The 21236-nt window shown below is 40.1% G+C and overlaps 1 protein-coding gene across 8 annotated transcripts in view; it reads left to right on the top strand.

Annotated features, from left to right (window-relative positions):
- Positions 1-8109: 8109 nt before the first annotated feature.
- The window catches only part of LOC115343267, a 67071-nt gene continuing 53944 nt past the window's right edge, over positions 8110-21236 (top strand). For all 8 annotated transcript variants that reach the window (XM_030019306.2, XM_030019392.2, XM_030019073.2 and 5 more), the window contains exons 1-8: positions 8110-8291; positions 8606-8706; positions 9067-9136; positions 10611-10741; positions 12473-12561; positions 15867-15966; positions 17343-17386; positions 17884-17961. In XM_030019306.2, coding sequence (XP_029875166.1) covers positions 8126-8291; positions 8606-8706; positions 9067-9136; positions 10611-10741; positions 12473-12561; positions 15867-15966; positions 17343-17386; positions 17884-17961 — 779 coding nt within the window. In that variant the 5' untranslated portion in view covers positions 8110-8125. The remainder of the gene's footprint in view (positions 8292-8605; positions 8707-9066; positions 9137-10610; positions 10742-12472; positions 12562-15866; positions 15967-17342; positions 17387-17883; positions 17962-21236) is intronic.

The raw sequence follows: 21236 nt of genomic DNA, 5'->3' as shown, positions 1-21236 counted from the left end.
GGGCACCGGGAGGTGGCGGGAAGAGGTGGGGTAGGGGTTTGAGGTGGATTCCCAGAATTTGCACATATCTCTTACTCCTCCCATTTTCAGAACCTGCTTCCCACTTAGCCGCTTAATCTCTGCTCCAGCCAGGAGGTCTCGGGGGAGGCAGGAAGGTGAGACAAGTGTTGGAGATGCTACTTCTAGTAACACGAGTGTAAGGAAACTCACACATGGCTTTGGGATGGGGCTGGCAGAAGTTCCTCTCTAACGGCAACAGGAAAAGCCACAGTAGCTACCTGAATTATGTGTAACAACTATCAATAGCCTAACAATAAATACTATTTTGCGGTTACGTAGCACTTTGCCATCACAGATCTCAATGTGCTTTGCAAAAATAATCAACATCATTTTACCTATTCTGCGGATGACAAAACTGAGGCAGAGAAAGGTATGAAGTCATGTTGGGCAGTGGCATATCTAGAAAAGAAGCCTGTGGTATTTGTCACAGGCAAGGAAAGCACGAAGCTTCCCTATCCTTCAACTCAAGAAGTCCATTTGAACAACTTTGGTCAAAGCTTCCTTTCTGGGGAACTAATGTTCTCAGTATCTGCCTTACTCAATACACCTACAAGACTGGTGACAGGCTCCCTCTTCTGCTATAGGCTTTATCCCAGCCAAATTATTTTATGTATGTCCTTCTGCTTGCTATCTGTATCAGTAGCCTTAAGAGCTTTCTGCTCATGCCCTGCACCTGATCTTTAGGCTGTGGCTTCTCCAGAGACAGCCTGCTTTTGTGTCTGTACAGTATCATGTGTGATGAGACAATGTTGAATGAGTCTTTTGACTTCAATACATGTTTGACCAAATGATGGAAAGAACGGTGGGACTGGGGCTCACGGCTAGATCTGTTGTTACCGGTTGTCTTTGTGATTTCAGGCAAATGACTTCACCTCTGTACAGCAGGATCAATGTTTCAATTCTGCTTAATAGGTATTTAAAATCCACAGACAAAAATACTCTATAGAAGCTAGATGTTATACTATTACAAAATTAGACATGATTTGGTCCTGAAACGTGGAGAGTTCCTGACCTATGTATCCTCTTTTCATCTGGTTACATCTAGTCAAAGAGAAGGTTCCCATCATGTTTGAGGATTCAGACACATATTGCCAGAAGGAAACCTCAGCATTTTTGATGCTAAAAATCAAATTTATGGGACACTTATGTGAAGCTGTAGCACTGTTTATGGCAGAGCCAGCTTTCCAGTAACTGTACTGATGACCAGTGACTTAGTCGCTAGGCTGCCAAAACTTCTGTACAAAGGATGACCAATGCTAGATGTTTGCCCTTGCAGTCTGGCATTAATTACCTTCAAGAGTCATGTGCTGAACGTGCTTCTGCTGTCTTTACTGATACAACTAGGACATGCATCCACATGCATCCACCTTTTACATGGTTAGTTCTTTCCTAAAGAGTGAAAATAAAGTAAGTAAAACTTGGTAAAAGTCCACCTGCTCTTGTGTGTTCTATTGTTGCTTCATTAGTCCTGTTCACATGGACTCAGGAAACTACCAGTGAATCTCCTTGCCACTGCTGCCCACACATTGCTTGAGCTTGCTTTGCTGCTTCATTGGCTGCAGATTGTTTGTTGGCATGAGGATGACATGGGGTCTAAAGGATCCTGGAGGTACAATTTCAGTGGCTGTGCACCACCAGGATTCCCTTAGATATGATTATATAGCATGAGTAGTTTGCTGGTATGAACTTCGTAAAATAACTGGCCAAGCTTCAACCACAGATGTACACTCAAGAGTGCAGATGAGCACACAATGTTCATGACAGGATAGGTGAACCACATTACACAATCCAGGTATCCCTCATCCTTTAACAAAGTAAAGAACATACCCTTCCCTTTTATCACTGATAGTAGTATGTATATGTTTGAAACTCTTTCAGAGTTAACAGAGATAACACAAAATTATCACTGCATAGATTTACATTCAGGAAGGAATCAATATTAAACATTGCATTGATGATTACCAAGTATCTATCTGTACACTGCATTTATAAGTGTTGCCTAGTTGTATTTCTGGTTACAACATCTTCAACTTCTTAGCAGAAAACAAATATTTAAAACTCGAAATTTTTTCATTTGCTTTACTGATTACATGGTCATGATTTAGCCTTGAATAATTAATCCTCTCATGTCTTCGCTTCCTTCTCTTTTCTTCTACGGTTTCACCTTAGAAATAACTTACTCCTGCTTTTCATTAAGTTGAAAACAACGTGTATTCTTAGTGGAATGGCTATGTAGTATTTTTCTTCCCTTACATACCATTTTGTCTTGGTTGGTCCTGGCTGCAAAACAGCTGACCCATTTACCAAACAAATGTGCTAGAGACCTAGTTGTACCCTGAGATGCATCCAACATAATTTGACTGTGTTGATTTTCTGGCCATTTTTTTCTTTCCAGTAAGTCTATTTGCTGATTTGGCAACAAATGAAGAACAATTCATGTAGCACAGGCAGAAGGAAGAGTTCTCAAAGTCAGTTTACTTTTTTCTTGCAATTTATTTTTGAGTAGATTGTAATGGTGAATCATTATTTGTTTAAAAGACCTTTCTGTAACTCAATTTCGATTAGTATTTTTGTCAAACAGCCACTGGGAGGCTATCCAACACTTTCCTATTATTCATAGTAAATCTTCCCTCAGAAGTACAAGTCAGAAGAAATATGCTTGTGTTTGTAAATTAGTTCCTGAATATCAGAGTATTCTTACAGCTGCCTTGGAAAAACAACTGTTTTTTAAACTCATGACTCATACTTACATGCCTTAAGAATCTAACTTGAAAAATCAGTCTATACGATTTTAGAAATGCTACAGTGATCAATTTTAACATTTCCAATGGGGTTTTGTTATTGTTTTAACTGAAAGTGTTCAGTGGACTTAACTTGAACTTACTTTTTTTTTTTTTTCCAGATACTCCAGAAGTTGATTTTCTTATGTAAAAATAAATACCAAAAATAAATGTTGAAAAAAACCCAAAAGTAAATTCTGAAAAAAATTGCCTACTTCGCTTTTTTATCCATCATCAATATGCATTACCCCGCTTGTACTACTAGTAAGCTATACAAATTAGTGGGCAAAATCCCCTTTGGTAGGTCAATCGATGAGTGAGTGATAACTAGGATGATAAATAGAGACCACTAAAAAGCTGTCTAGTATTGAAGTTATGCTGCTAGTGTGCTACAAAACCAACTGCTTTACAAACAGAAGCAAAAAAGTGAAAATGAAAAAAAAAAGTTTTGTAACTCATCTTTCTCTTTCTCTTTCAATATTCAAAACTTGGACAAAAGGTAAATGGCAACATTTTTGCCAATCCGATAGTCCACACTGTGCAACAGACTTCTTCCTCGCCCTTCCTGAAGTGAAATGCCTGGAGGAGACATGAGTCAGCAAAAATCAGCTTTCAATTGCTCTGCATGGGAGAGACTTTTGTTTCTTTTCATTTATGAAACCAGTACAGATATTCGCTATGCTTCAGTTCAAATACAGGCTGTAAATGGCTCTGTTTCTGAGGAAAAGTATGAAATTTATGTATTTCATGTCAGCTATGGCTTTCCTTTTTGGAAAGAATTCATGGGATATTTTGCTGTATGCACACTGTGAATACAGAAAATTCACTCACTTTAGAATGTGTTCTTAAATAATGATGGGATATTATACTGTTTTAAATCTAAGCAGGGAAACTACACTGATGCATAATTGCTAAAAGTAATTTGGTTTGTGACTCGTGTTCTGGTGGTCATTCTTTCCAGTACTTTTTCTACAGCATATAGCAATGTAAAAGACCCTTTGATTTCTGCAAAGAATAACCAAGGGAGTTTTTAGTAGCTAATGCATCATTGCTTTAACACATAGTTCTTATTTTGATTTCAAATATTATTACAAACAAATTTTCAAAAGTATTTAACAATCAAAAAGGCCAAAAATCAAGACACCTCATCTTTACCAGTACTTCTGAAAATACCTCATGTCCATAAGCCAGATGTTTGATGGTTTGAATGAGCTATTGTTATTTTTAAAACATCCTATAGTCTTTCTTTTTAATGCTTACTTACTTTCCTACATTTCAGATTTTATTCAAAATTCATTCAAATGTTAAGGAATTAAGAGAGAACATAGCTCCTAAAACACAACAGAAATGTGTTATAAAGGAACAAAATCAATATAGTTCAGAAGATTACATATATTATTGCATTGTTGCAACTGAGATTTTTCTGAGTCCCAGAACATAGGATGTTATACTTTAATATGCTAAAATCTACTAAAATACGACAAAACCCCGAACCATGAGTTGGGATCAGTTAAACATCATAATTGAGCTTTGAGTTGTTTGTGCCTTATATAGGGGTATTAGATGCAACATGGCAAATTCTCTCCCTTTACTGATTTACAGAGATAATTTTCAACTGTTGATTCACTTAGAAAAAGTTGGTTTTCAGACTATCTGCAAAAGAGAGATTGCAATGTATGCTTTACCTTGAGGGCAAGAGCAGTGAACTCCATTCGTTAAACAAAGAGATGCACTAATTTGTGGGAAAGAGATAAGTAATAAATTCAAATATTTGCTGAATATTTTGTAATTAGCTGAGAGGACAGAGCCTCAATAAACTAAACAGAGCCTCTGCAATAAACTAAAATATTTGTCGGTATCTGCTGATACTATTGGTTTGGACAGGAACTTATTTACAGTGACATTAAAGGAAACAGCAAAAATGTAATATATTTCACAATAAAGCCCTGGTCTGTGAAATACTTTGCTTGTACTTTTTTAAGCAACCAGAGGAAGCCTGACTGTCAGAAAAATCCTAGAAAAATGATGGAAAGTGTATTTGCTTTGGAAAAATGTACTCTGCACTGTCCTCCCTGACTTCCAGGATTAGCTCTGAATGCTATTAATTGAGGATGATGGTAGTAGAAGAATAAATTTCACATTTCCTTTACACATCATCTGTGCTCCATACTGGTGCACAAATCTGTTTACAGGGAGGGAACTACAGGTCTACATTTGAAACATTAATGGCATGAGCATAATAAAAGTAAATCTAAGTATTTAAGGTCACTGAAGAAAACTGAATCTCAGACTGACCTACATTTGAACCATGAGCAGGAAAAAAATTATATTCTTTTTTACTCTGTAACTTTTTCTTTCTCTAGTATAAAAATTAAACCCAGAAGATTTTTTCCCCTTCCTTCTCACAATTTATGAGATGAATTCCAAATCTGGCTTACTCTTAAAAGTTGTACATTAAGCAACGGACCCAGTGGATGTGGATTTCTACCATGTGACAAGAGTTATGCCATCTATTATTGTTGACCCGTGTCCCCTATACAGGCCACAAATACAGTCAAGTTCTTTACTAGGACCTCCGTATATGAATTTCACATAGGCTTTTTACTGACTGTAGCTTCTTCTGGGCTTCATGGACAACCACACAGTGCCATCTGATGTCCTCAAAGAGCAGTAAACTGTTTCTAAAATCTGTTAAATCACACAAAGGCCAAAATCTCAAAATTACAACTTGACTGTCACAGAACATTGCTTCCCAAGCCTACCTGGAAAAGAGCCTCTAAATAACGTGCCTGTGTTTTCATCAAAACAATCCTAACCTCACATATGAAATGATAGGCTCTGAACTAATCGTTCCTGCAGCACTGTCTTAGTATCTTACACATGTTGGATATTAATTCTCTCACACACATGTAAACATCCATATGCAAATTTGCTCAAATGCTGCTCATGTTCCTTAAGGGCTTTAAAATGGTTTCCGACAAAGCAAGATCCAGCCCATCGCAGAACCATGAGCAGCTGCTGTCAAAATCCATGCTACAAAGGTATTTGAAATAAGTTAAAAGAAAAAAGCACCTTCTGGATTCCAAGACTGTTCTACCAACGTACACACGTGCATGTGAATATTTGTATATTAATATGGATAAAATGCATTTGTTCATCTGGGGCAAAATGCACCCGTTTGCCTCTCTGCATAGTGCAGGCAGCACAGGGGATGCTGGCGAGTAGGTGACAATTTTGGGGGCCAGGGATGGTTTTGCATGCGAGGCGGGTGCGGATGGTGGTGAAACACAGCCATCTACCGGCCCCTGGTTGGCTTTGTTCGAGCAGCCTTGTCTTCTCACGTCCAGAAATTCAGTTCTGCAGCATGAAATCTTGGCCCAACCCATTTCAGCAGGAGTTTTACTTACATTCATGGGTTATAAATGATCATGTTTGTTAGCGATCGGCATTTGTTTTGGATACCTTTAAGCACAGAAGTGAGTGAGGACTGCAGCACGTTGATTATGGAGCGTCCGCCAAGGTGAACTGCATTTGAATTTCACCACAGGATTTGAGACCATCGCAAGACTTGCTGAGGATTAGCCATGTTTCCTGCTACGTTACAGTATTTTGGAATCTTACTGCAATGTATTCCATATTGAAACGCACATGGAAGACACTTTAAAATTTAACTACAGAAAGCATTTGTCTTTATGGCTATACTGATAACTTTGTATGTTGTACCAGACAGTGCTCTTTCTGGTTCTTGCTTCAAAGTTTACTTTAAGGAGCTACAATATATTTAGGACGAAGCTATCTGGAGTCAGCCATGTACACATTACATGGGATTTTTTTCCCCACTGTGATTATTGGGATGTTTACTAGTTTATAGGGACTCAAAACCTGCAAGCCTTCAACATAATAATTAAATACTTTAATAATTTAATGATCAAAAGTTAGGTCCTCTCTGTGTGTAGGGAACCAACTTTTCTTTCTCTGTGACCTCCTTGGTTCTGCCTGTTTAGTAACTTAGTACAGTAATTGTTCATAATTTCTTAGGCACTTGGAGGGTTAGAAGATAGTGCTTTATGGCCTTTTTGCAACGGGCAAACATTGCACCTCCCTAAATAAAGAACCAAATTCTAAGATCACAGCATGAGTATTTTCTATCTTCTCCCAACTGCATCATTTCTAACGGCAGTTAGAAATTAGTCTAAGCGGACGCTTTATCAACAATTTTCAAAGGTACTTATTGAAGTATTTTCAACATGGCTACTTTTTACACCAGTAAAACCACTTCTCATCACCATATACTTAGCTTCTTCAGTGTCACACTGAACCTTGTATTTTTCAGCATTCCTGCAAAGACCCCAAATTTTATAAATGTTTCAGTTGCAAGAGATTATTCAAAACCACCTACAATCAAAGCGTATGTGTTAAGGCAGACCTAGCAGTTACTGCATCACATCAGCACGCAAGACCCTGATTCAGTCAGAGTCCTTGCATCGTATCAGACAAACGACGCGGATTTTCTCTAGACGGGGAGTCACCTCTATGTGATTAGCCCTCTCTGGAGACGTTCAAAGACAGCCCTCTGATTCAGACTTCAGGACTGGGAAATCGTTCCTCCTTATATACGGGGGAATTTGCCGGTTTGGTGACATTCACCTCATGCCCGCTGACTAGAAATTCAGCCTGGGACCCGAGAAACCCTTCCTGTCAAAACTGAGACATGTACTCCCACAGAGCACCTTATTTTTTAATAAACATATGTTTTATTTAGGGGAGGAGGAAAGGGTTTCACAAAAATTTCATAACCAGGCTACCTGACAGGCTCTTGACGTTACCACAACCCTGAGCAGGGTCTCCACCTTTCAGTTTAACCCCACCACCCCACGCACGGTGCTTCAGCAGTGACATGGGTGCCCTTGCCAACCCTGCAGCACCTCAGGGATGCGGCAGCCCCAAACCCGCCTGCCATCGATCCACGGCCGGCCTGGGCCAGAAATAAAAGCAGAATAAACCCAGGCGCCCCGTTTAGGCACGTCCTGGCGTGCAGCCACCGCAGCCGTTCAGCTGCCTGGCGCTGCGTGTGGAACAAAGCGGGGACAAGCGGGGACTCCCAGCGTCATTTTCCCCAGCAAACTCGGGGTTTATGAACTCCCCGCCCTCCCTTTCCCCCACCGCCTCCCCAGCAGCCCGTTAGGCCGCCCTCCGCGGGTTGGGCCGGGGCGGGCCGCGCCGCGCCGCGCCGCGGGGCCGGGCCTCAGCCAGGGGCGGCGCCCAGGAGCCCGCCCGCCGCCACCATGAGCTGCGCCCTGCTGCTGGGGCTCCGGGGGCCGCGGTTCCTGGGGGCCGCCGCCCGCCCGCCCCGCTGGAGCAGGCGGCGCAGCGCCGGCTGCGAGCCCCCGGCGGGCGCCGCGGTGCGCATCGGCTGCGCATCGGGCTTCTGGGGGGACACGGCGGCCGCAGGTAGGCGGCGGCGCGGTGGCCGGCGGCGGTCGCTGGGGCACCGAGGCCTGGCGAGGCCGCCGGGCGGGCGGCGGCGGCGGTGGCTGCGGCTGCTGCTAGCGCCGCAAACAGCCGCGTTGCGTAAGCGGCCGGGCCGGGGCTGCCGCCGCCCGCCAGGCCGTCACCAAGGGCAGGGGCGGGGCGGCCCGCCTCGCCTCGCCTCGCCTCGCCTCGCCTCGCCTCGCTTCAGCCCAGCCCCGCGGCTGCGGCCGTGCCGTGCCGGGCTGGGCGCGGGTACCGCGGTGCTAACGGCGGGTTCTTCCCTGTCCCGCCAGTGCCGCAGCTGCTGTACGGAGGGAAGCTGGATTTCCTCGTCTTCGATTACCTCTCCGAGATCACCATGTCGTTGCTGACGGCCGCCAAAGCCCGGTCTCCCGTAAGTAGCCGCTGCCCAGCCCCGGCGTGGCCGGCTTGGCTCAGGCGAGGCGGCCGGGCCGGACGGGGTGTAGCCCCGCGGTGGGGCGGGTGGGCTCCGGTACCTCCCGAGCTCTCCTCCGACCCAGATCACGCTCGGAGTCTGTGTAAGACATGTCAGGTTATGGGGACCCGTTTGCTTTCGTATACTTCTTACTTGCATGTGTTTGTTTATTTTCACACTTTCATCTAGTAAAAGCATTCACGTCTCCTTTTCTATAGCATTATCCAGTTAGTTGTTCTTCCCCGTTTTCTGTTAACCAAGAAAAGGCATTGAGGTGACTTAACCGTAACGAGTGGTTACAGCTTTTAATTCTTTCAGGTTTTAGGTTACACTCCGGATTTTGTCTCTGCTGCCATGGCTCCCTATATAAAAGATATTCACAGGAAAGGTATGCTACTCTTTGCGTGAGTTATTACGTTAATTAAGTTCACTTGCTTAGATGAGTTTTGTATGGCTTCTGTTACTAAAGCTGTTTTTCACACCGGCATTTTGCTGTCCTCTAGGAATAATATTTTAAAGGTCAGCAAAAATCCCCTTGTAACAGATGTGAAGTGCAGGTCTGATGGTGACATTTAAATTGGGTTAATTTGAAATGTTTGCTATAATTATAAATATATACATATATCTCCATGTATTTCTTATTGTAGCTTTTAATTTGTGAATGGAAGATAATTTTACAGATCTTTGTTAAAACGTGAGATCTAGATGTTTTCATTGCAATCTAAAAGTGTTGTGGTTTAACCCCAGCCAGCAACTAAACACCACGCAGCCGCTCACTCACTCCCCCCCCCACCCAGTGGGATGGGGGAGAATATCGGGAAAAAGAAGCAAAACCCACGGGTTGAGATAAGAACAGTTTAATAGAACAGAAAAGAAGAAACTAATAATGATAATGATAACACTAATAAAATGACAACAGCAATAATGAAAGGATTGGAATGTACAAATGATGCGCAGTGCAATTGCTCACCACCCGCCAACCGGCACCCCGCTAGTCCCCCAGCAGCGATTCCCCGCCCACACTTCCCAGTTCCTATAGATGCGACGTCCCATGGTATGGAATACCCTGTTGGCCAGTTTGGGTCAGCTGTCCTGGCTCTGTCCTGTGCCAACTTCTTGTGCCCCTCCAGCTTTCTCGCTGGCTGGCCATGAGAAGCCAGAAAATCCTTGACTTTAGTCTAAACACTACTTAGCAACAACTGAAAACATCAGTGTTATCAACATTCTTCACATACTGAACTCAAAACATAGCACCGTACCAGCTACTAGGAAGACAGTTAACTCTATCCCAGCTGAAACTAGGACAAAAAGTTTTTCAACATTCCCATATAGTTCTAGAATATCACTTATTTTCTGATCACTGTTTTTCTGTTTGCGTTGGAAAGCTGCGGAGCTATACTGAGCTTGAGAGGAGAAAGGGAATTACTTCTAAGTACCCAGTACCTTGCTAACAGAGTCTGGAATTTTTAGAGATAGAAGCATATTTCTGCTAAAATGCAGTTGTTTGGAGAACATGGATATTTGAATGACTGGTGTCAAATACTGTTCCTGTAGGCGTTTTGATACTGTCTGTCTGCCTCATCATGTATGTCTTTCCGGTCACTTTCTCCTTCCTTGCATAAAGGAAAGATGAAAAGTACCTATAGCAATTATTTTTCTGTAAACAATTTTGTATTGGCTTATTCTGATCCTTTCATAGATTAAATCCTGTTCATATTTTAATGTGACTTTAGTTACTTCACTTGATTAGATGTCTGACACCTTGCAAAGGTGATATCTTGCTTATGTTTCAGCACACTTTAGGTTTTTAAAATACAAGTGGTTGTTGATGCTGCTGGACTTAATTTGTCTTTTTTGTTTAGGTGTTCGTGTCATTAGTAATGCTGGTGGAATTAATCCACTTGCTTGTGCGGCTGCCCTTCAGGAGGTGGCAAAGAAAGCAGATGTTGATTTGAAAATAGCTGTTGTCGCTGGAGATGACCTAATGAGTGAGGTATTTTACTTTGTCTTACGGCTTAGTAGCATTGTGGAAGTTATTTTAGTCTATGTAGCATGAAAGTGGCATTTACTGTCCTATAGGAACTTATTTTGTGTACCTTTATGCAGTAGCCTTCTACGGTTAAAAGCGTCTGAAAACTATTGTTTTGTTTTCTTTGCTTTTTTTTTTATTTTACGCATGAAAACAATTCTTGGCACATCTTATGTTTGGTGTGTGATGGGGTTGAATTTTATAAGACTGTGGATCTGCTGTTTATCTTTTTGAAGCAAACTGTGAATCTGATCTAAAGTCTGCTTGCTCTTCGGGAGAAGCTAGGATTTGCTGTTGCTTATTGTTTCTGTCTTAAACTAAATAATCCTGAATGTTAAATCTCTTAAATTTAAATGTGGTGTAGTTACCACGTGTTCAAATATTCATCCCCTCTAGCTGTTTTTAGTGGTTTACAGGCATCTCCTGTTGTTATTTTGTTTACAGGTAGCTGTTTTTCTGGTTTTGAGTACTTAGTTTATGGCCAGTAAGGTAATGTTAAGTGGGAGGATTGAAGTTTTGATATTTAAAACAAACCCCTGAAATCTAGAGATGAAATATATGGCTTTTTTTGACTTAAAGGATGGCGCTTTATGTATGAAGTCTGGTTCCACAAAAAGTGTTGGCTGTACCTGAAAAGATACTGCGAAAACAGTTTATACAGTGATAGTGGTTAAGAGGGGATAGGTTTGCACTGTGGTTAAATCTCTGCCTGTAACTTGGAAAATTATTTATCTGTGTAGGCTCTATTACTCCTTGCATGCTACTGAATGTGGAAGATGGTCAAGTAAGATTCTTTATTTGCAAATTATGTATGGTGGTTGGACTTCCTTTCAAGAAACTTCTGCCCTACTGAAATTACTTCAGCATCAGTGGTCCAGAATTTGATTACTGGTACAACAGTGAAGTGGTCGTTATTTGAGCTTGGCGTGGACATTTCTGAACTGAAATTGGTTATTTTCTATTCTATTATCAGTACATAACTTACAGGAACAAAAAAGAGACAGCTTTTATTGTCTACAGGCAACTTTTACTGTTGATAGCAAACATCATAAATTACACCAGGAAATGTTATTTGTGGTTTGGAGTATTTCAATCCTTACCATAGAATACCAAACTAATTCAAAGTGGAAGGTTTTTTCCCACAGTATAGGTCCCCCCTGTAAAAAGTATTAGACATTGAGTCTATGCAGTCAGTCACTGGCCCCTGAATCCACTGGTTTCCCAAGCTGCCTAATGCATGGTCAAAAACACCCACCCCTCCCACCTACCTTTCTGGAAACACAGTGTATTCTAAGTATCACCTGGAGCTGCAGAATTAGCCTTGTTTTCTGGCCATGCCATCATTGCCATTATGGCAGACATATTTCTGTTTGCGGTGTTTGATTTATTCAGTCCTACACAAATTAAAGACACTTTAAAAGCCTAGGGAATATACCAGTTCATTGTAGTTGGTCATCTGTGAATGAACTAGCATTCTTAAAGCACTGACTTGTTTTTCTGTGTGCTGCAAAACTATGGTTAAAAGTGTGTCTAGGACTTTTAGCCATTCAGCTGATTTGTATTGCTCCTAATTTTAATGATAATACTTTGCTCAGAGTTGCTATGAAGTGGATCTATTGTCTGATGCTAATAAAAAGCTTACAGTTGATACTACAAACTACTCATAGATTTGGTGTTTTATTTGTTTTCTAACAGAAAGAGAACCTAAAAGGAGCTGGTATCACTGATCTGGAGAGCGGCAAACAATTTCCAGAGAGCGTTCATAGCATGAATGTGTATCTTGGGTGAGTTATTTTAACAGGTCGTTTTTGTTATGGAAAAATATTTTTAACACATTGACTACATGAAGTTGGTTTGTTTTGCAAGTAGAACCACCTAATATGTGAGGTTCACCTTTGCATTATTCACGCAACCAGAAAAAAAAATTTATTTGTAACTTGTAAATACAATTTTAATTTAGAACATTGCCGGTTTTGACTCCTTAGCATTACATCTCCTGTGAATCTGCAGGTTTTAGTTCAAGCCAGAATAGTTTTAGTTTAATTGTAACAATCACAAAATTCCGTTTTCATATGAAGAGTATCCTGTTGCTGCATGGAGCAGTTGTTTAGGATATTGTCACTAGAGAAGTGCAGCTGAAGAATTAAAGTACTGGGACACACTCTGAGTTCTGTAGGAAGTTCCGTTAGGCTGCGCTGAATTGTATGTCAGGCTTTATACCGTTGAAATTTTGGAAGCTGGCTTTCCAGGAGGGATCACTGTTTGAAAGATCTCCCTTGCCTCCTTTATGATACCAAAGGCCTCCCATAAATCTCTAAATGAGCTGCTTGTGAACAGTTGCATTTTCATTGTCGTCATCAATTTCTTCAGATGAATCAGTGTAAATCAACCCTTTCAAAGGGGAAGGACTGAAAAATGGACAGGTGTTCCCAAAAGCCACCATCTCTTCCAGTCGATGATCCTAGTGATCCTCTTTCTGCTTTTCCATCCTCCATGTCGTATGTATCATCCCTCCTGTATTTGTTTGGTGTATTTCTAAAGTCTGTGCACACAGTTCCCTCTCTTTTACATCAATCTTTATGGAAAATGTTGTGCGCTCTCTTTTTTCATTATCATTGCACTTTCCAAAAATGCGTGACTGGCAGATAGCAGCGTATGGCTGTACCTGACACAGCGTGTATTTTTCACTGTAAAATAAGAACCTTTTAATAGATGAGTCTTCTTAAATTTGTCTCTAGTGTTTTCTGTTGTTAGTGGATTTTCTGTTTGTTAAACTTTGACTTGCAACATTTGCAGATCATGAGTAACTGTAAATGAAATCTAAGAAATAATGTTTAAAATTTGTAACTGTGAGAAAGTGTTCATTCCAATTCTGCTGTGTCGTGGTTTAACTCCAGCCAGCAAACAAGCACCATGCAGCTGCTCACTCGCTCCCTCCCCTGCCCCCAGTGGGATGGGGGAGAGAATCGGGGGAAAAAAAAAAGTAAAACTCGTGGGTTGAGATAAAGACAGTTTAATAGGACAGAAAGGAAGAAACTAATAATGATAATGATAACACTAATAAAATGAGAATAATAATAATAATAAAAGGATTGGAATATACAAGCGATGCACAATGCAACTGCTCACCACTCACTGACTGATGCCCAGTTAGTTCCCGAGCAGCGATTTCCCCCCAGCCCCACTCCCCCGAGTTTATATACTGGGCATGATGTCATATGGTATGGAATACCCCTTTGGCCAGTTTGGGTCAGGTGCCCTGGCTGTGTCCCCTCCCAACTTCTTGTGCCCCTCCAGCCTTCTTGCTGGCTGGGCAAGAGAAGCCAGAAAATCCTTGACTTTAGACTAAACCTTACTTAGCAACAACTGAAAACGTCAGCGTTACCAACATTCTTCTCATACTGAATCCAAGGCATAACACCATGCCAGCTACTGGGAAGACAATTAACTCTTTCCCAGCTGAAACCAGAACATGGTGATTCATGATTTATTCACGAATTAAAAAATCAATGCAAATCAAAGCAGAGAGGACAAAAGCAGGCAAGTATGAGGATGAGGCATTTTAAAAATCCATTATCTGTCTCCACTGTACTAACACATGCTAGAACAGTGGACTTTTGCTCTTCGTTTTCTAAAGTGGTGTTTCTTTATGTGCCCCTTAATCTCGGTTGCACTGAAATGTAAAGCTATTACCAGCCTCTTAAATTAGTTGTTTCATAGGTTAAATTTATCTTTAACAGTATCAGCAATGGATGCTTGTTTGTAAAGCGAATGATAAACTTATGTATGCCTGTAAAACAAGTCAACATCAGAGTGTATAGGGTAAAATCTCTAAGTTCTGTGGAGAGTTCACTTTTAATTACCTAAATCTGATGAGGTTTACAGTTTGATTCTTGGATTCAAGTGTGTAAACTCCATCTGAAAAATTTGCACTGGGGTATTGATCCTGAAGTGTTTCTTCTGTCCCTCCTGATTTGGGCCATTGGGAGTTCTGTGGACTGAGTTCACATATATTTTTAACAGCAAGAGACAAACGGCTTTATTTACTGCTTTTTATAGGTAGTTACATAGTTTTTCTATCAGTATCCTGTATGTATGTTTACAGAAACCCCATTTGTGCTTTTTACCTGTGACTGACTTAACACTATGCCTAGAGGTGTAAATTTTTTCTGTATGCTGTATATTTGCTTGTTGTTCTAGCTATTATCCTTTGGTTCATGTAACATTGGGGAAAAAAAAAACCCAACATACTTATATTTTATGTTTACATCCCTAAGAGAACTGTGTATTCTAACTTGCCTCTTGACAAAACCAGGGCTAAGTCTATAGAAACTGTAGAAGAACATTGCTCTTGGTCTTGTTCTTCAAGGCACACAGTTTACGTGGTTTGTGTTTACAAGCTGCCTATTTCATGAACAATAGAAGGATCCAGCAGATAGCATGGGTTTAGAAGCCAGGAGCCATACACTCTGGTCAAAACTTGCTCACTAATGTCTATAAACTTGAGCGGTTCACCTGGGTGAATATTTTCAAGCCTGACTAATTTTGGCTGGGCTGACTCCGACCTGACCAATCTCGAAAGTCTGCTGCCTGAGTTTCTTTGAAAATAATGACTGCACAGTGGTGGTCTTGAAGTTGGTTGATATTGCAAGTTCTAAAAACACTTAGGGAAATTGACCAGAAAGGTTTAAAATTGGAGGGCAAAGTCGCCAAGCTTTCTCTGTGAAGAATATTGGTCTTTCTTACTTCGTTTGTAGATGGGTGTATAGTAATGTATCTCTGAAAAACACTATTTTCTGTTACTGATAGTGCACAGAGGGTCACTTCTACTATGTTCAGTTTCTGTGAGCATCAAGACAAGTGTTTCAATTATGTCATTTAGGTACCTGAATTTGATAGGGTGATCTGATGATTGCTTTTTAAAATATTCTTGTATATACAAAATGACAAATTGGTTGTTAAAGTTTATTTCATTGATTTCCTATGGGTTTTTTAAGTGATTTTTATGCTCTGTGTGGCAGGGAACTGATTTTTTTTGATGATGCGTTAAAAAGTAGAAGTACTTACTGTTGTGTTTTGTCATCTTTAGCGCAAGACCGATAAGCAGGGCTCTTGACCTTGGAGCTGATATTGTTGTGACGGGTAGATGCGTTGACAGTGGGATTGTATTAGGACCACTCATTCATTCTGTAAGTACAAGTTAATTTCCATATGATAATAAATATATGTGAATGAATATTCAGCAGTCATTGTCAGAACGTTTTTGCTCCTTATGAAAATATACATACTAAATTAAAAATTATGAGCACCTTAATTTTTTTTTTTTTTCCTTATGTGCATGAAAAGTTGCCAGCTTTCACTTCTAACTTATAGCAGGGATATTTATGAACTTGTCTGTCATGAAGCTGGAAAGTGTTTTGCTGAAGTTAAGGAAGTCTTACTGTGTTTCACCAGTATTTCACTTTTACTTCTCCCCCCCAGCCCCCGCTCCTGTTTTAAAATGGGGCGTGTAGGGTTAAGAAACAAGTATATTTTTCTTTACCACAAGGTGGCGATAATAGAGCTCACTTTGGTTTTCCGGGGGGGGCACATGAGGTGGTCTAAAACACTGGTATTTTTCAATGGGTAAGCAGTTTTATTTTAAGTAGTTGGGTTTCAATGCAAGATTTCTCAAATTCCTTGAATTTCAACAAATTATACAAGCAGGATATGTGGTTTTCTGAAGTATTTTGAATAGGTTATGTATTTTTGTGAGTGACCACACGCTGTGAAATATGGAAACTTTCTTTTGGTGCATATTAAAAAAAAAAAAAAGAGGGTATGTGTTAGTGTCTAGTTACAAACATCCTTTCTAAAACTTCATACTCTTCTGACTTAATGCTTGTCAAACATTGCCTAATCTAGAATTAAACTTTCCCATTTATAATTGCCATTATGATTTGTTATTTTATTCCTAGCTGTTTACATCCTCAAAATTGTTCTCGGGGTGTATTATTTACTCCAGAGAGGCCTTATCTAATTTAATGAAAGGTTTTAGGGAGACTTCTGCTAAGTTCTAAATAAGAAACAACAAATATATTGCTTGCACTGTGTTGAACTTGGGGAAAATATAATTTCTACTTAAACAGAAGACATGCTTCCAGTTTTTAAGGATGGCTGGTAGTACTCCAGGAGCTGATAATTTTCAAAAGTTGAAAAAACATAGTGGTTTGTTTACATGACACAAAATAGGTGCTAGACTTTTAAACCTCTAGATTGTGCAAATTTTGAATAATACAAGTATTGCACTTCCAGTTCTTTTGAAGAGGGTGTGGCTTTGAGAATTTATATTTGTTTGGTGTATTAATAAGAGGAAAACTGAAATATATCAGAGCTCTTCTACTAATTTACTGTATAGCAACTCAAATCCACATACAGCCCCTGCCAATTGTTGTTCTTTAGATTTCTGCAGTTAAGTAAGAATATATCCAATGCATAGTTACACAAAGCAGTGAACATACTATGTGCAGTTTTCTGTGCTGTATGAAACTTTTATATATGTAACATATTTGTATTTTTCTTCTAGTTTGGCTGGAATAGGGATGAATTTGACTTGCTAGCTGCGGGAAGGTAAATGATATAAGAAGAAATGGGTAAATTTATATTTTGTATTATATAATGTCAGGATAACTCTTAAGCATTTAGTGATTTTGCATATTATTATTGAATTCATTTATTTGAATGCTTTTGTTAAGTTTTGGGTTCTTTTTTAAGGCTCGCTTAATACTCTTGTTTGGAATTGAAATTACAGAAACTTCATTATGGAACCAACTTGAAATAACAAAATGAAACTTGTTTTTTTTGGTGTTAGTGTTCATTTTTTTTCAGGAAACTCATTTGATTCTTCATGAATCAAGTTACTCCTTTCAACTCTTCTTATTTTCATCTTTCAGAATCCCTTGTTATGTTTAATGCCTAATTTATAAATGTATTAGATGCCTCTGGAGGAAAAAAAATAGCATGTTCTGTTATTTAGCTTTATTTCCACTGTACTGTTATATTTTAAAGCTGGATTTGTGAAACTGGATTTTACAGAGTATTTAGTTATTTGAATGCCATTTTCCCAGCCTTGCAGGTCATCTCATTGAATGTGGTGCTCAATGTACAGGTGGAATATTCACTGATTGGCATGCAGTACCAGACTGGTAGGTAACCATGACATCAGCATCTATGTTTGTAGTGGACCAAAGATGAGATTTCCTACTATATCTGCGTTGTGAAAACTGCTTCTACTTTATTCTTTTGGAGGAGACAGTATGGGTCTCTTGATACTTTTCTGCCTTAATGTTAGTCATTCTACAAGGTCTATTCTCCCTTTTTCAGTTTCCCTTTCTGATCAGCTGGGGGCTTTCTTTCTTAAGTTAAGAAGCAGGTGATTTGAAAAAAAATTTAGCCCTTTGATTTTTTTTTTTTCTTTTAGATTACTTTTTCTGTTTCCTTTTTTATCATCTGCTTTTTGGAAAGATTTGTTGTTGGATTTCATGTATGATTGTAATGGAAAAGACAATATGCATAATTTCATATTGCTGTTTCCTAAGTCTTCAGTTAGATCAGAGTTGCCTACTGTTCAGTCACGAATTTTATGTAATTTGCTTTGGTAGGACGAATGTATGCCAAAGTCCTCTCCTGCTGTATAACCCAATCCCCACAAATGTGTTGAGCTGTCAGTCCTTTCAAAAAGTTATGTATCATGTTCAGACTTACTGAATTAGAGTTCTACATAGGTAGATCCTTCTGCCTGCTGAGAAGTACCACAAGGAAGGACTAATGTAGCCTGATTTTGACCAACTTGTTTTTAAGAGTAGTTTAGAAGAAGTTAAGGAATGTGTTTTGCGTAGCATGAGTGATTCTGTCTGCAGTTTACTCCTATTTTCCTTGGGATGAGAGAGAGGATCTTGTCCTGTGCTGTGTCATGAGAAGGGCAGTGCTTCCTTCACCTGACAGAGGAAAGGGCTGAAGAGCAGTGGGAAAGATGCAGGAGAGAAGAGTAGCTTTCATCAGGTGTGTTCCTGCTCCCAAGTTCACCCTGGGAAGGAGGCCACCAGGGGCAGGCAGCCTGTAGTCCAGATGGATAAACCAGCAGGACACTGCCCTGCGATCTGAAAAGCTGCTCTCCCGAGTTAGTTCCCTAGGGCTGCTAAGCTTTTTTCTCCTCCTTGTAGTGACTGTTACTGATTCAGAGCGTGATCCTGAAAGATGTATTCTGCTTTTGAGTTCCTGAACACTGCTCATTTACAGGTGAAGGCACATAAGGCATTGAAAGAAACAGGGTCAGACATCTCTTTTCACCTATTAGAAGGCTACTAGCCCTGAACAAACTGCACTCCCTCTTCACTGTTGTGTTCAATGGGAAATCACATGAGAGGGTTTATAGTAATGAGACACTGTTCAATTTGGAAATTTGTAACTGCTAATCTTATTGCTATTCTGATGTATCTCCTGATGATTTTATTATTCTGTATCATGAAACTGCTCTAAATTCTCCTGTAACTGACTCCGAAAGACATCGCTTTATAAAGGAATGAAGGAAAAAACCAGAACAGTAGTTTTCTTACTAAAATGTTTGGTAGTCTTTATTTTTAAGGATTTTTCTGTGAGAAATGGCAGTCTGGTTAAAAAAAAAAAAAAAAAAAAGGAAGTTTGAGTATATTAAGCTATGAGCTACCAGCGTGGGAGTAACTAGTTTTACAGACAAGTAGACATACATTATATATGCATAGCTAATAATCGTGTGTGTGTATTGTTAAGGGAGAAGCTGCTGCCCGAGCATTCACCCACCACTCAAGGAGTCGCACACACACCACCTCAGACTTTAACTGATAGGACCAGAGTCCCTTCACAGCAGGCGACTCCGGTGAGCCCACAAGTCCCCCTTTTGACTCCTCACGCACACAGGCTCAACCTCGGGTGCTGCTTCTTCCCTCAGGCTCGACCCTACGTTCCCTGAAGCAGAATCTCTGATCAAGGCCTTCAAAATAAAAAGCATAATTTATTGAAGCTATGGTGCACAAATGTAGAGTGCTCAAGCTGGGTGCCTCCAGAGAGGGACCCAAATACTAAAATCCCTGGGCAGTTATACCCTTACAATCTTAAGTTCCTGCCCCTCACACCATAGTCTGGTCCCATAGTAATACTTGGGTCTAGGGTCATCTTCTCTCTAATTGGGGCCTTTTTCTTGTCACTAGGCAGGTTCTTTTTCTTTCTTGTTTTTTAGGCTAGTGGTTATTATGTCTCCTTTTCCTGGCTCAGGGTGGGTCTGGGGCTTTCCAAATCTTACTCCTCCAATCCGAGAATAGGTCAATGTTAAGCAAAAGCATTAAGCAGGCTATGAGTTCTGCTTTTATCATGAACAACTACTTTTAGGCAGCTAAGCAAAGTCCTTAAACCCCTCCAAAACATCTTAACAGCCTCTGTAATTTATATACATTCCTGTGCTATTATAGCCTCACAATCTTGTCCCATTACTGCCATGTGCTGTTACGTCTTGTTCGAGTGTGGTCGGCATGGTCAGCTTTGTCACCTTCCACAACAGTACATATAAAAATCACATAACTGTGTCTAAAATCATAGTAGTCTTGTGGCTTAGAGCTGACTGGTGCTGACTTGAATTGCTACTAAAGAATATAGAAGGTTAGGACCCAACACTGCTCTTGTTACTTTGTCCCCATCAATCTGCATGTGTACTTCTGAACCATGCATTATCGTATCTGTGCTAATATAACAGTAATTTATTTACCTTCAGGTTAAGTCTACTAAAGAATTAATTGCGATGCCTTAGAACTAGTGTTTTTGTTTGCAAATTCAAAAAGTCTTAGGCATTTAATTAATGAAATTCTTGAAATAAAAGCATGTTACATGTCAGCCTGTATGATAAACTCCTAAAACTAGTCAAAAGCAAAATAATGTGTGAGCTTTAATTCTATATTTGGAGAGGCAGAGTAGAAGGTTGAGTAAAGTGGACTTGTGGTCCAGCACATCAGTTCAGGATATGGGGGGAAGGAGGGAGGGGAGGAGATTTGTTAGCAAGCTTTGCTGGCCCCCTGCCTCCCCCCCGACCCCAATAAATAGTCGTTTACTATACTTAGGCCCAAATGCATGAAAAGGAATAACTATGGAAGCTTTTGGGCTGCAGAAAAATGCATTTTCCATTTGGTAGTTTAGTAATAACCTCTTGGCTCCTTAACTTAAAGAAACGTGATGGTGTGGGGTTTTTGTTATTTAGGCAGTCTGAATCTGTTTTCAAGGCATGCAGGAAATGCATTGCATAATAATGCACAATAATAATATGATAATTCATAGTCTCAATAATGACCAAAACACGCAGTGCCTGCTGCCATCAACATTAGTTAATTGCCGATAGGTCAACAGAGCTTTGTCACTGGTTTGCAAAAGTTACTTGACTATAGTCTATTAATGATTT

Source organism: Aquila chrysaetos, chromosome 1 (genome assembly GCF_900496995.4).
Source record: "Aquila chrysaetos chrysaetos chromosome 1, bAquChr1.4, whole genome shotgun sequence".
Lineage (NCBI taxonomy): Eukaryota > Metazoa > Chordata > Aves > Accipitriformes > Accipitridae > Aquila > Aquila chrysaetos.
Note: the sequence above shows the minus strand (reverse complement) of the source record. Positions and strands in the feature narration are given on the sequence as shown.